The sequence below is a fragment of the Coregonus lavaretus genome (assembly GCF_964263955.1).
Source record: "Coregonus lavaretus genome assembly, chromosome: 36".
NCBI classification, from domain to species: Eukaryota; Metazoa; Chordata; class Actinopteri; order Salmoniformes; family Salmonidae; genus Coregonus; species Coregonus lavaretus.
Window position 1 is genome coordinate 23,716,158 of NC_140023.1, and position 13,220 is coordinate 23,729,377.

General features: G+C 38.3%; 1 protein-coding gene across 1 annotated transcript; it reads left to right on the forward strand.

Annotated features, from left to right (window-relative positions):
• Window positions 1-7,862: 7,862 nt before the first annotated feature.
• On the forward strand, window positions 7,863-12,524 carry LOC311111038 (homeobox protein EMX2-like; the record flags this gene model as incomplete). The annotated part of the gene is made up of 3 exons (XM_084153734.1): window positions 7,863-8,250; window positions 9,641-9,825; window positions 11,285-12,524. 3 exons carry the CDS (start codon window positions 7,863-7,865, stop codon window positions 11,456-11,458), a joined length of 747 nt encoding a protein of 248 aa, XP_084009860.1. The 3' UTR covers window positions 11,459-12,524.
• Between the last annotated feature and the right edge of the window lie 696 nt (window positions 12,525-13,220).

The window sequence follows — 13,220 nt, forward strand, 5'->3', positions numbered from 1 at the left end:
GTAAAACACTTAATTGTGAGGCTAAATATAAGGGCTGGATAAATTAAAGACAGATAAATGAAAAGCCGATTTTTGCTGGAATCTCGGTACTGATAGGGTTACACCCTTGGATTCGTGTGTGCATGGCTGGAAGGAGTTTCCACCATATTTCTTACAGCAGTCCATTCCTTTTAAATCCATAAGGGGGAGTGAAGGCTAGAGAATCGCATTTCATCTTATATCTCAATTGAAATAGCTGAAAATCTTAAATCCAGAGTTTAGTTCATTTGTTAAAAAGTTGTTCCCTGTTAGTTTTAATTCTCTGTAGGGGAAATACATGTTTCTACTTGAGAATGTAAAAAATTAGTAACAAAGCTCTTTGTGGGTTTATGTAGCCTAGGCTGGCTATACAATTATGTAGGCATAGGCTATGTAACAAACGGTTCAATCATCTCCCAGTCCCATCCCCCTTGAGTGTAGGCCTACTCGTTTGACCTTTGGATTCTATCTATAAGCATGTGTAAAGAAGCTACGATTGGTTTCACTTCGAATCTTACATTTTCATGCAACCAGTCATTGCCCCTTCTTTAGGTGTCCTATTAACTTAACTACCCAAAACACAACAATCACCCTCATTAGTTCGATAGACCTTATTGCAAATGTTTGTGTGATTTTGGATCTTAGGCCTATTTGATATATTATTGGTGGGCCAACCGTGATGAGTCTGAAATGCGTGTAGATTATGCCCCAAAGGGATAACCAAAATATGTTATATTATTTTGCCACCATGGAAGGAAGCTATTTGCAGTGATCTCTGCAAGGAATGGGCTAAAACTATTTCCTCTCCTCTTGAGGTATTGAAATGCAGTTGTGTTTGAAGTAAAGCCATGTAAAGTAGCTACATAGCCTATATCAGAAAGGCCTCGGTGAGGTATAAATACAATACGAAAAAGCTACAAATACAATTAATAAAATATAGGCCTAATGTAGTTTTCAAGATTGTTTGAGATATGCTGCAGCATTCAAAGGGCTGTCAAATGCAGAAAGATTATTCAGTTGCGTACCCATCTGTTGTTGTTTTTTTCTTTTAAAAGAATGTTAACTTTATGGGAACTGGGGAAACTGTTTTTCATGTCAATTTAAAAGGAGTCGGTTAACACGGTAGTCTGAAAAATCAGGTGGGATATGTCGACACACAGTCACACACTCACATATAGACTTACACCTTCAGTTTCGTAAGCCACGGCCGATTAAAATGTACAATATTAGGGCTATGATTATGAAAATTTGTTTTGTTGTTGTTGCCAGAATTAGTTCGCGAAAGTGTAACAGAGTGCAAATGATATGATATAGCGTATTAGTTTTACATGTAGCCTGTAGAAAAATGTATAATTCATAGGCTATAGGCATACTAGTCCTACTTTACACAGCTTATCATTCGACAATATTTTACGCGTAGTTATTTTTTCAATAGTCATTATGCAAAAATATTGGATCTATAATAGTTTGTAGGAATTATTCTGCCTCAACAGCTATTTTCATCCGTTTCAATTTGATGAACATGGAAAAATATTATATTACTATATTAGCTTACTATATTAGATATGTCAATGCATCGTAGCCTATGTTGTGACTTAACAATCGATAACTTTATTATTTTAGGGGAATAGTTTGAAGGCTAGCCTAGGCCTACTATGTGAAATTCTTCATCTTTACACATAATTATGGGAATTAAATGGGCTTATATCAGAAATGTACAGTGCCTTCAGAAGATATTCACACCCCTTAACTTTTTCCACATTTTCTGTGTTACAGCCTGAATTTAAAATGGATTCAATTGTAATTTTTTACATTATTTTTTTTAATGACTATTTCGTCTCTGTACCCCACACATACAATAATCTGTAAGGTCCCTCAGCCAAGCAGTGAATTTCAAACAAAGAGTCAACCAAAAAGACTAGGGAGGTTTTCGAATGCTTCGCAAAGAAGGGCACCTATTGGTAGATGGGTAAAACATACTTTTTTTTAAATAAGCAGATATTGAATATCCCTTTGCGCATGGTGAAGTTATTAATTAGACTTCGGATGGCGTATCAATACACCCAGTCACTACAAAGATGCAGGCACCCTTCCAAGAACTAAACCACTCAGGGATTTCACCATGAGGCCAATGTTGACTTTAAAACAGTTACAGAGTTTAATGGCTGTGATAGAAGAAAACTGAGGATGGATCAACAACATTGTAGTTACTCCACAATACTAACCTAACTGACAGAGTGAAAAGAAGGAATCTTGTACAGAATATTCCAAAACATGCATCTTGTTTGCAACAAGGCACTAAAGTAATACTGCAAAAAATGTGGCAAAGCAATTAACTTTTTGTCCGGAATACAAAGTGTTAAGTTTGGGGTAAATCCAATACAACACATTACTGAGTACCACTCTCCATAGTTTCAAGCATAGTGGTGGCTGCATCATGTTATGGGTATGCTTGTAATTGGTAAGGACTGGGGAGTTTTTCCAGATAAAAAAGAAACGGAATGGAGCTAAGCACAGGCAAAATCCTAGAGGAAAACCTGGTTCAGTCTGCTTTCCACCAGACACTGAGAGATGAATTCACCTTTCAGCAGGACAATAACCTAAAACACAAGGCCAAATCTACACTAGGGTTGCTTACCAAGAAGACAATGAATGTTTCCGAGTGGCCAAGTTACAGTTTTGACTTAAATCTACTTGAAAATCTATGGCAAGACCTGAAAATGGTTGTCTAGCAATGTTCAATAACCAATTTGATAGAGCTTGAAGAATGTTGAAAATAATAATGGGCAAATATTGCACAATCCAGGTGTGGAAAGCTCTTAGAGAATTACCTAGAAAGAGTCACAGCTGTAATCGCTGCCAAAGGTGATTCTAACATGTATTGTCTCAGTGGGTTGAATACTTATCTAATGAAGATATATTCGTGTTTTATTTTTCTTCATTTTTTTAAAATACAGATGTTAGAATTTTTCTTCCACTTTGACATTACAGAGTATTTTGTGCAGAATGTTGACAAATAAATGACAATTAAATCAATTTGAATCCCACTTTGTAACACAACAAAATGTGGAAAAAGTCAAAGGGTGTGAATACTTTCTGAAAGCACTATACAAAGCGATGACAGGATATGTTTCTCGATGAGGACAATTCCGAAGACATAGTTCAATTTTTCTCACTTTCTTGTTGTTTCCTGTAACTGAAATGAACACATTTAAAGCGTTAGCAAAGAATAGTTAGGCTACAACATTTTAATAACGGATGTAAAAGCCTACTAATAATTCCACCACACTTTCACAAGATGTCCACCGGAGGCCGGCAGCGCACCATGGCTGAATATTGGTCAAAACCATAGAGAATGATAGAGGACTCTTGTTTGTATCTGTCCGATTAATGGCATCTGTGAGAGTACCTGCAGCACCTTTGAGGCCATCTCCATTTTTTAAGTAGTCAATTTGTTTATTCTACTACTTCTATGAGTTGGTAAAGAAACTGCCTCCTGCAGTGTGTTGTTTGAACAGGTATAAAGCCAAGGTTGGCGATTTCTCATCGACACGGCTGTAGTCGAGCGGGTCGAGAGCTTCAAGTTCCTCGGTGTCCACATCACTAAGGATCTATCATGGTCTGCACACACCAACACAGTCGTGAAGAGGGCACGACAATGCCTCTTCCCCCTCAGGAGGCTGAAAAGATTTGGCATGGGTCCTCAGATCCTCAAAAAGTTATACAGCTGCACCATTGAGAGCATCTTGACTGGCTGCATCACCGCTTGGTATGGCAACTGCTTGGCTCCGACCACAAGGCGCTACAGAGGGTAGTGCGTACAGCCCAGTATATCACTGGGGCCGAGCTCCCTGCCATCCAGGACCTCTATAGCAGGTGGTGTCAGAGGAAGGCACAAAAAAACAGTCAAAGACTCCAGCCACCCAAGTCATAGACTTTTCTGTCTGCTACCGCACAGCAAGCAGTACCGATGCACCAAGTCTGGAACCAACCGGACCCTGAACAGATTCAACTCCCAAGCCATAAGACTGTAAATAGTTAGCTCGGGTAGCTATTTGGATAACTATTTAACTATCTGCATTGACCCTTTTTGCACTAACTTTTATTGACTCATCACATACGCTGCTGCTACTGTTTATTATAGGTCACTTCATTCCTAGTTATTTGTACATATCTACCTCAATTACCTCATACCCATGCACATGCACATCGTCTCGGTACTGGTATCCTTGTATATAGCCAAGTTATCATTACTCATTGTGTATTTATTATTACTTTTATTATGACGTGTTTTACTTTTCTATTATTTCTCTATTTTCTTTCTCTCTGCATTGCTGGGAAGGGCCCATAAATAAGCATTTCACGGTTAGTCTACTCCTATTGTTCACAAAGCATGTGATTAATAAAATGTTATTTGATTTACTGCCACCTGTCCTTATGGAATGTTTGCTCACAAGTATAAATCATTGGATGATCCCCCCTTGATGACCCGGATGGAATTATGTGATCCTTCCTTAACGCTTAGGAAGTCCCACCCACTTGACTACTTGAAAATGGCGAAAGTAGTCAATGGCGCTGCTCATGCTATAAAACAAGCTTTTGGGTACTAGAGTCCTCTATCTATCTCTATGGCTTCGAACCATCCGTCATGGATGCTTGAAAAAAATAAAAGGTGAGTTTTTCATAATAATCTAGGACTATACAAACAGATATGCAACGGGAAAAAAACTGCAACTAAAAAAAATCTATGATAAACAAACGATTTTCCGCATAAGTACATACTTTGCATTGACAAGGCTACCAGTAGGTGACGCAGTTTTGAACAGCTAGCCTACTAAACCTACACCCATGAGAAACTCTCTTTCATCCCTGATTCATTGAATGGATTCCAATAATAAACAATGCAAAGAATGAGACCAGTGTAATATAAGGTGAACTTGCTAGCTATATTGTTAACAATGTTTTGATTTATTTACATCTCAGCATCAATTCACTAAAGTAGGTCTAACTGAGTAGACCTACATTTATTCGTTACTACATAAATAAGGGCATGTGGCCTATTGATAATATTAGGCTATTAATGTTATCATTTCTGTAACAATAATCCTGATGAACTGATAATAATAATAATAATAATAATAATAGTAATATTTTTTGTTATTTTATTATCACTAAATAACCCCAATATTCTGCCTTAGTGCTGTAGGAGATGCATTAGCCTACTGTTTATCAGTCTGTAACTGCAAAACGCCAGTTTCCTCATTGAGTAATGCAGCCCAATATGATATATAGGCTATCTGATGCCTGGAGTATGCCAGACAGTGTGTTGCTGTTGGGCTGCACAAAGAAGCAGCAAGCTGCACTGGGTACAGAAAAGGGCAAGCAAGATAATAACAAAAAACTGAGACATCCCACTGACCCTTCCACCACTACAGTCACGGAGAGAGCAAGCAGCAGTAAGATTGGTCACTGCCATGCACCAACCTGACCACCCTCCACATGATCTCCTACCACAGAGAAGGGGAGACGGTATTGGCAGAGTCCTCTGAAACCAGAACCGACTGTCCAAAATCAACGCAAGGACAAAAAGGCTGGACAATTTTACAATAGCCACTGCCATCAGACTTTTTAAACTGTCATTTTTTAATTCAATGTAATATCTTATATATATATTTTTTATATTGTCTAAATGCCACTGTGCATTCTGCAAAATTTAGTACTGTGGACTGCGAGCATTAATTAAATACATCAAATCAGGGCTACAGCAGATAAAATGTAAATCATAAGCACAGGACGTTTTCAAAGACATATGGGACCTTTTTAATTGAATGCAATATCTTGTGTTTTTTTTAGTATTGTCTAAATGTAACTGTGCATTCTGCAAAATTCAGTTTTGTGGACTGCGAGCATTAATTAAATAAATCAAATCAGGGCTACAGCAGATCAAATGTAAATCATATGCACAGGACGTTTTCAAATTACTACGCAAGGAGACAATGGCCTACAATGGTGCAATGTTGTAAGATCAATGTGCAACACAAACGCTTATTGGGGTTATAATTGATTAAAATAACACAATGCTTGCTGACTTCAGTTAAGTTTTCATCATCCCAGTTTTCAGGTACAAGTCATGGCTAGCTAACATGCTATCATTAGCCCGACTTGGCAATATAGCCTACAAGAGGTGTCCCGATGTAAAATTTGTTCAACTGAAGTCAACCTTCGATATCTTTCTTATATATTTTTAAGTAAATCTTAGATTTAATTTACAAAAGTGTAACCTTGTCATAATATGAATAGGCCTAATTAATAATCGTAATCATATATATTTTTTAATGGATTTGTTGTCCATTCATAATAATTGTACCATCAATGACATGGGCTTGTAGTAATGCAGGAGGGATTGGCCTCGTAGATCTAAACAGCAGAACATCGCAAATTAAGTTAAACTACAGAGACTCATAGCCAAGGGCAGATTTGGACTCATACCCCGATAGCATTTTCTTATAGCCTACTTGTGGTTGAATCATAGATCCCCGAAGATGGGCATCATAATAATGACAATGAGTAAAAACCTACAGTTAAATGAAAGAAAAACAGAGTTATCTTATCCCAACAGAGCTCATTTATTGGATTAAGAAAACCCTCATGCGCATTTTCATGGAATTCAGCAATAGCGAAATAATGAAGATATCACTAAGACATGTAGGCCTATTGCGGTAGTAGGCTATAGATTACGGGTGGTTTTATTATGACGGTACAGACATTTGTGCTAAATTAATGATAAAATGAAAGGCATACCAAATATATTTCTAAACTCGTGCGTGTGTATAGGCCTATATCTTCCTATGCACTTTGTAAACCTCAAATTACAAATTATAAACCTTTCATCAGTGAATGCTTGACTTGCATGGAGCAGGAATTAGCCTACACAAAAAGTTGTATGTAGGGTAATTTCGGAAGGCCTAAATGAATGGGTCGTTTATATGTCAATACAACAATACAACAAACCAACTGCACTGAACATCCTGTGGATCCAATATTCTGGCCAATAGAAAGTGGGGAGCCTTCAACCCCTAACTAATCACAAACTGATCGGAGAAAATGAAAACACGGAGAGAGGAGGCCAGGGTATGTAATGGGGTATGCTGTAATTATCATAATAATGGAAAATATACATTAAATATAAGGTAGGCCTAAATGTAAAATACATTTTATACTAAGAACGTATCACACTTATGTCAAAGAATGTTAAACCGACTCCTAGCCCTATACTTCAACATAAAAATCAACACTGATAAACATAAAGGCCCCTTTAAGACCAACTGTCCTCAGGCCTTATCGGTAGACATAAATGCAAACGTAAGTACCTTGAGCTTTTCTACTGGTTCAGCTGAGTAGCCTATGTAAAAATGTTCTGAAGATCTGGTTCTGAACGAATCCGTTCCGTTTTGCTCGAGTCCGCCTCTCCGTGCCTGTTCCCATTGACGCACGTAAAGACTCTTCCCTCAACCTTAAGGCGAGTAGCAGCGACCAATCACCATGCCATTACAGGCTTCAGAGGAAGCTGTTTATGTGACTCCAGCGCTAATTAGGCTCATGAACTAACAAATCGCTTGCACAACTGGTGAGGAACCGATCACATCCATGGATTGTCTGGCGCAGTTGACCACCTTTATGGCTATTTGTTGATTTGTTGTTACTTTGGCTTCTATTCTTGCTGCACTCTTCGTTCCAAAGTTATTTATGCTGACAAACTTTCTCGGTGTGGAGTAGTAACCTATTTTTACGAAGAACGCCTGCACCTCTTAAACTCTAAACTGGGGAATATTGACTATCAAACCATGTTTCAACCTACACCGAAGAGGTGTTTTACTATAGAATCGTTGGTAGCGAAGGATAATCCTCTACCAGTGTCTAGGTCTGAGGAGCCCATACGACCAGCGGCTCTGAGCTATGCAAACTCCAGCCAGATGAATCCATTTCTGAACGGGTTTCATTCCAGCGGCAGGGGCGTCTACTCTAATCCGGACTTTGTGTTCGCTGAGGCGGTCTCACATCAGAACAACTCCGGTGTCCCAGTTCATTCGGTGCCACCTCCACATGCTTTGGCTCACCCACTTTCATCCTCACACAGTCCGCACCATCTTTTTGCCAGCCAGCAAAGGGACCCCTCAACTTTTTACCCATGGTTAATACATAGATATAGGTACTTGGGTCACAGATTCCAAGGTAGGTTGAAGTTAAATTAGTCTCTAACGCATTTATTACGTATTTATGCTGTTTAGCCCTTTTGGATGTTCCATAGCATTTCTGTAGACCAATATAAAATGTAATTATGAGAATAAAGAAACGAATGCTAAATATCAGTGAGCTATCGAATTTTGGAAATATATGGGCTATCGCCATGTCTGGAACAGTTTTAGAAACAGTTTTTGTCTGTTATAATTAGAACACTGTTCAACTGGAATAGACTAGCGTACTTTTAGTAGCCTAATGTAGGGCATAGTATTTCTCAATGTGGCGACACGGGTTCACATTTATTTTGCTGGTAGCCTATAGCCTATAATTTTACATTTTGTTAAAATAGGAATTGCAAAGAGTGTACTTTTAAAAAGTCCGTTTGCATCTAAAACAGTTAAATGAAACAAAAAGAAGCATAAAACCTTACAACTGGAATTTGTAGGCCTATATAATTAATTGGCTTGTTATTTTGAACAAAATGGTTGAAAAATAATGATTTAATTAGACCTAGTTATTTACTTCATTTTCACTTCAATCTTCTTATATTTAAACTGAATGTAAATCAACTTAACTACATTGATAGATGCCCGTGTAATTTATTGCAATCATCTGTGCCAAGGAATAGGCTATGGGTCGTATTTGTGGGCTATGCTTTTATAGCCCAAACTGCTGTTTAAGAAATTGTACACAATGCACTTTTAAAAATCGCACTATTCATTTATCTGCCCCCAAATTGGACTGCCATTTTAAAACGTTATATTTTTTTGCTGATGGATGCACATAATCTTTTCCTGAAAACAGTGACATGCAAATGGTATAATAACTGAACGATCTGTTTTCGTTTGGAACGAATAATAGTTATTTTAATTGTAAGGGTCTTGATAATAATTATGACAAAATTGTAGGCTAATGTAGCCTATTTTATTCTCCACCATATACTTACATTGTACCAGTGACTGTAGGCTAATGTAACAAATATAAGTTCGAAAAGGGTTAGCCTATAGAGGCTTCTAGGCCACTTTGCGATTGTAGACCATTGTGTTGCTATTTTTGTAGGCCTAGTGTTTTTAGTATTACCAAAGACTGTATCAAAACGGCACTTAATTTAGCCACTGCATAGCCCTGTTGTTGCCATTTGAAGAATATAAACTGTATCAATTTGCTATTGTTACAATTATTGCAAAAAAATTGTCAAGGTGTTGCTTATGACTAAATTGGTCTCAATGTTCAATTGAGTGTTGCCGTAGACTTTAGTTAAAAGTTAAAGGCCCAAGTCTGCGGTATAGCCAAAATATGAGCATAGCATCATCTTCTCTTTAGCCTCAGTTTCCAACATAAGAGTGGTCATAATTAATATCCCTCCCATTGTCGTTTTCAGGTAACGAAACAAGCCCGGAGAGCTTCCTTTTGCACAATGCACTGGCCAGAAAGCCCAAAAGAATTCGGACAGCTTTTTCCCCTTCGCAACTTCTGCGGCTTGAGCACGCGTTTGAAAAAAACCATTACGTCGTAGGTGCCGAACGAAAACAGCTTGCGCACACCCTTAGCCTCACAGAAACTCAGGTAAGAAAATGAATTGAATATTCACAAGTTTATCGTTAAATCCGCATTAGGCCTACTTTGAATAGGGAATGGATTTAAAAGACGATCATGTCAAGTTGCATCAGACCTGACATGACGCACAGGTTTGTGGGGTGTTTTTCAAGGGGTGTTTATAGCCTGTAGGCCTACCTATTTTAGGCTATAGGACAACAATAGCCTACTTGTGTTGGTGTTGGATACGGAATCTGTGAATATGCTACATTTTCTTTGAATAGGCTAATTACTTATTGGGAATTCATATGCTTGCCTATAAGTGACATTACGGGAATTATTAAACATTTCTTGAAAACACGACAGTGTGTTGTCTATTGGGGGAAACTGCACACATGCTATGGTTAATCCGTATAGCAAGTCAAATTTATGAATTTCACATGCAGGCCTAAATGCTATTCTAGTTTAAGAATTGAAATGAAGGGGGGAAACCGACAGAAATGAAAACACAAGTTTATTCATTTTTCAAAGTTAGGCCTACTATTGGATTGACCTGTAAACCCACAGTTTCAGAGAGACAAAATAATAAATGTATACACCACCATCGGCCTTGAGGCTTTTAGTTGGATCAAATCCATGATCATTGTACAACCTCGTTGGGTTGAATTACTTTGTTTTGGGAGAAAAAGGTTTCCATTCAACATGGAGGTTATTTAACCAGTTAACCATTTCATAGGATCTATGGCACGCTAAAAAGAATGAGCAGGACTCAATGAATTTCCCTGGCCACATTTAAGATCGTATTTGTGCCTGTCAGCTTGTGGAACGGTCGGTGTCTTTTGTCCCAGTGTCACCACCGGCTCTTCTCTAAACGGAGGTTTTCAGAGGGGAATGAGGGAGAAATTAACCATCACCCACTTCAATTAGCTGACTGAAAGCACATTAAATGCACCTCACTTGCCAAGCTGTCAGACGGATGGCTTGTATATATTAATATTGCCCACTAGCCTATTGATACGCATTTACAAAAGGCTTAAAATTAACAAGCAATGTGGCTTTTAAATTTTTTTGGGAAATTATTAGAAATTAAATTAAACTTATTTAGAATGCGTTGCATATTCATGAGCCTATTTGCACCAGTTTTTTTTTGTTCGACCAAGGGGACGTCCATTTCTGGTAATTGGCTTATGTTTGTAATACAAAAATAGAGGAGGCACTACATGCAGTTTTTGACCAAGGCTATATCCCATCTTAAAATAACCGTACTTCTAGCCTAACTTGTAAGACCTTTTGGGCCTATAGCATTGGGCAGATTTTCACACGGCGATCTATGAGAGCCTATGCAAAAATGTAAGGCCTTTGCACTCCTAGTATAGCCTATGCTTTTATCTCTTTTGCTGTTCTGCTATTTGAATTCTCACTTTACGCACATGAATGGATTTTGTTTAGTATTTTGGTATTTATTGTGGCCTTTATTTATTTCCCTTAGGTAAAAGTGTGGTTTCAGAACCGAAGAACCAAGTTCAAGCGGCAAAAGTTGGAGGAGGAGGGTTCAGATTCGCAACAGAAGAAGAAGGGGACCCATCACATAAACCGATGGAGACTCGCAACTAAACAAGGATCGGGAAGCCCGGATGAAATTGATGTAACTTCAGACGATTAAAATACTAAATTGTTTGAACCTGGGACATCCGTGTGCCGTGAAGGATGACATGGCTAAGGATGCTGTGTACAGAGAGACAGAGAGAGGGTAAAGCCAATGTCACATTTCGATTCTTCGGAGATCGGCAGCTGAGGGTGAGAGATCCGATTGTTGGCACTGCTGTCACTACCATGGGTCTGTCAAACCATATCAAATTGCCCAGGCAAAAGTGATTGACAGTATCGCAGTCCAACTACCTGACCCCCTTCCACGCACCAACCCACCACTACAATCTCCCACGAACCACCCAAAAATTAATCTCCAATTCACATTGGACATTTGCACTTCTGAAAGTTTCTAAATATGAACGTTTCCACTCAAGATACCAAAATCCACAACTGTTTTTGTAAAACTTAAATTGCATGGTAGACTTTCTGGTAGTTGTTTTAATTTGATAATTTTCTCAAAAACAACTTTGTTTTAACTCTATTTTCAATCTCAGAGATGTTGTGCTTCTTCCTTTTTACAAAGTGTGCAGTCTTTTAATTAATGATTATCGTGTTAAAGTGATTGTGAAAACAGTATGAAGTAGCAGTGCTGCGTTATAGTGTTTTTAAAGAAAATGCATTTCGAAAACTTTATAAAAGTTTATCAAACCACAGATAAAGTACTTAAAGGGAAAGTATCCAGGACATTCCTTAAACCTAAAGCTTTACCATGTCTCCGTTATTCTGTCCCGAGCATATTGTCAGGACTTGACCCTCCGGTGAGAGTTGCCACAAAGGACTAATGCAAGAATTGACTGCCGTAGAGGCGAGAAAACGTCAAGCACTGAGCGTATCCATGTACAGAGATACTAAAAGTTAATGTTTCTGTTAAACCCTCTTTTACCAGAATGTAAATAATTTTGTGTTTGTGTTAAGTTTGCTACAATTTTAACACAAAGTATACTTCCAAGAAGTATGTAATTGTCAATATTTTGTCAATAAAGTTTTATCAATATGTTGCGCGCGGAGTAAAAGTAGGGTTTGATTTAAGATCAGCTTTCATTTCTTGACATTTTATAAAGAGACCTGTTACGCCCTTCAATTCAAGCCTGTATTATTTCACACTTTTTATAGGCTATTGGCTGCCACCAATCACCCGCTTCGTATATCTTGATTTTGGTCAAACCAGTCTCACAATTAGCCTACACTTGAGGTAGGCCTATGACTCATTTTAGAAGGAATCCAGACAATGTGGGTTGTTAAAAGTAACATAAATCATGCTATTACGAGAAAATGCAAGATTATTTTTCTGTGGCAAGTGCATGGTTGTTTTTCCGGTGGTTCATTTGCTCCTCAGTCTGATAGACTGCATTAATCCGTTTTTATTTAGAGGGGCAGCGTCTGGTCTGCTCAGGCTACAAAGAGTCCTACGAGCTTTTGTGAAAGTGCAAATCAGTTTAGGCAATTATCATGCGAGTAATATGAGGGGGAAAGGGGATGCATTGCCCAGTGGTCCACTTTAATCTCTTAATCCGTGGATCCAAGGGGGCTTGGTTGGACATAATTTAGTACAATCTGACTACCCCTCACGAAGCGATAAGGGAAGGTTGCAATGTGCAGCGAAATGAGATCTTTGTTTAAAATCTTGTCTCTCCGACAGCCACGAGTAGGATATGCCTACACGCGCGCTTCCCACAAATTGATCATAAACAAAACAGCATCAACCCATGCATACTCTTTTCCCATTTCATGTGTAGCCTATTACGCTTGTACGGGCAAAAAGAAAAGTATATTAT